Genomic DNA, 2,049 nt, shown 5'->3' with positions numbered 1-2,049 from the left:
TATTCGCGTTTTAATTTCGTAGAAGTAAATGGAATGAAAAATAAGATCAGTTTAACAGTTGAAACCCAACATTATTCTTGTATCGAGAAAAAAGGTGCTACATTTTCAATTTTATTTTTTAAGTAAAATAATATTAAAGTTTCAAAATAATGATTCTTAAACCTTCTACGAAGACGTTCTCACTAAAACGGTCTATTACATATTTTAGTACAACTTTGGTAATGAAAAACAATTTGTATTTTGTTGCCGTAACCTCTGGCTTCCACCAAATTTTTTTTTTTTTTTTTTTTTTTTTTTTTTTTGCAGACGTCTGATTTTATTATAGCAATAATGAAATACCTATAAACAATTGCGACAAATAAATATCATTTTTGCGACATCAGTTAAAGTTAAGTGTGTCACGCGTGTTTTACGTTTCTACAAATTTTGATGTGGACGATGTACTAAATATCTTATAGTGAAGTGACAAAGTGTATTGGGTAGAATGTCCAACCCAATTTCGAGCCCGTTTGGCCGTAGCCAATTGCTACGCCGAAGTCCTCCACCGACGCCTACTGCACCTATACCCCCAAGAGATCCGGATCCACCAGTATCAGCAGAGAATGAACTACCCAGTGAAGCCATTGCTACGTCTGAGATCCAAAAATGGTTAGGATCTATAGATGGCATTCTTAACGAAGTTTGCACTATTGTAGGTGAAGGGAAAATGAACTCTGACCAGAAGCTCCGTGTGTCCACCCTTTGCCGAAAGATTTCAAGTGGGACTTCTCAAATGGCCGTTTTATATCAATCATTAAAACAGAAAACGGTAAAGGCTTACAACACCATCCAGCACCTACAGGACCAGCAATACGTTGCGGACACACTTGAGCAGTTAAAAGAAGTAGTTGCAACAAAATTAAATACGACTGAAACTACTTCGTACGCTAGCATGGTAAAGAAAGGTCCCGAAAACTTCATCCGTCCTGCAAATTTAAGCTCAGTCGCTATTTATCCCTGCGATAAGACTAAAACAAGTGATGACACCAAATCGCTTGTACAAAAAATTATCTCGCCCGAGCAACTTAAGCTGCATGTACGTGGAATGAAAAAAGTAAGAAATGGCGGTGTTGTCATTAGCACTGAAAGTAAAGGAGATATCGAAAAGCTGAAGAAATCGGAGAAGTTAGTTTCCTCAGGCCTGACGGTAGAAGAACCATCAAAAAGACGCCCGAGGGTCGCAATTATTGGTGTCCCAGTAGCACTAACGGACAAAGAGGTTTTTGACTGCATTTATGAGCAAAACCTTTCTGATAAGACACTGAACATAACTCGTGAGTCCTTCCATGAGTCCGTTAAATTGAGCCATAAATCGGGGAAAAAAGGCCTCCCTTCCTGTAACTACATCGTGGAACTTCCCGCCAGTATCAGGAAAATTATAATTAGTCAAGGCCGAATTTTTATTAACTGGACATCGTGTCCTGTAAGAGATTTCACTGTCGTGACCAGGTGCTTCAATTGCCAACAGTTTGGACACGCAGCCAAGTTTTGCCGAGAAACTAGCCCAACATGCAACCATTGTGGAGAACCTGGACACTCAGGCAAGGAATGCAACAGCAGCTCTTCCCCTACATGTGCGACGTGCAAACGCTATAAGAGGAAATGTGACCATCCTACTGGGGATGTAACCTGCCCTGCACGTAAATATGCAGAGATGAACTATATTAATTCTATTGACTATGAAGGCGTCTAAGAGCGCCACCTAATACATAGCTAGTAGGCACATAAATAGGCAGTTTACTTTATATTTATAGTTAAGTCTTAGTTTGTAACTAGTATGAGCAATCAACTAATCTGTGATCTGGATAGTTTCTCTGTGTCTGAATCTAATACTTGCGATGTTGAAGACTGCAAACATCTTCTTCCTTCGAGTAACAAAACGCTCACCCTGCTCACCCAAAATATTCGCAGCATAAACCGTAACATGCATGGCTTTGAGGTACTCTTACAAAGGCTTGACATAAGTAGTGATGTTATTGTTTTAACAGAATGTTGGTTATCCAAACAGAA

The 2,049-nt window shown here is 39.3% G+C and overlaps 1 protein-coding gene across 1 annotated transcript; it reads left to right on the top strand.

Moving 5' to 3' along the window:
• The first annotated feature begins 308 nt into the window (after positions 1-308).
• On the top strand, positions 309-1,748 carry LOC126911267 (uncharacterized). Its single transcript, XM_050697354.1, has one exon. The coding sequence runs from the start codon at positions 485-487 to the stop codon at positions 1,730-1,732; it is 1,248 nt and encodes a 415-aa protein (XP_050553311.1). The 5' UTR covers positions 309-484; the 3' UTR covers positions 1,733-1,748.
• Positions 1,749-2,049: the final 301 nt, after the last annotated feature.

The sequence above is a fragment of the Spodoptera frugiperda genome, chromosome 12 (genome assembly GCF_023101765.2).
Source record: "Spodoptera frugiperda isolate SF20-4 chromosome 12, AGI-APGP_CSIRO_Sfru_2.0, whole genome shotgun sequence".
Classification (NCBI taxonomy): Eukaryota; Metazoa; Arthropoda; class Insecta; order Lepidoptera; family Noctuidae; genus Spodoptera; species Spodoptera frugiperda.
This window is presented reverse-complemented; position numbering and strand designations above follow the sequence as displayed.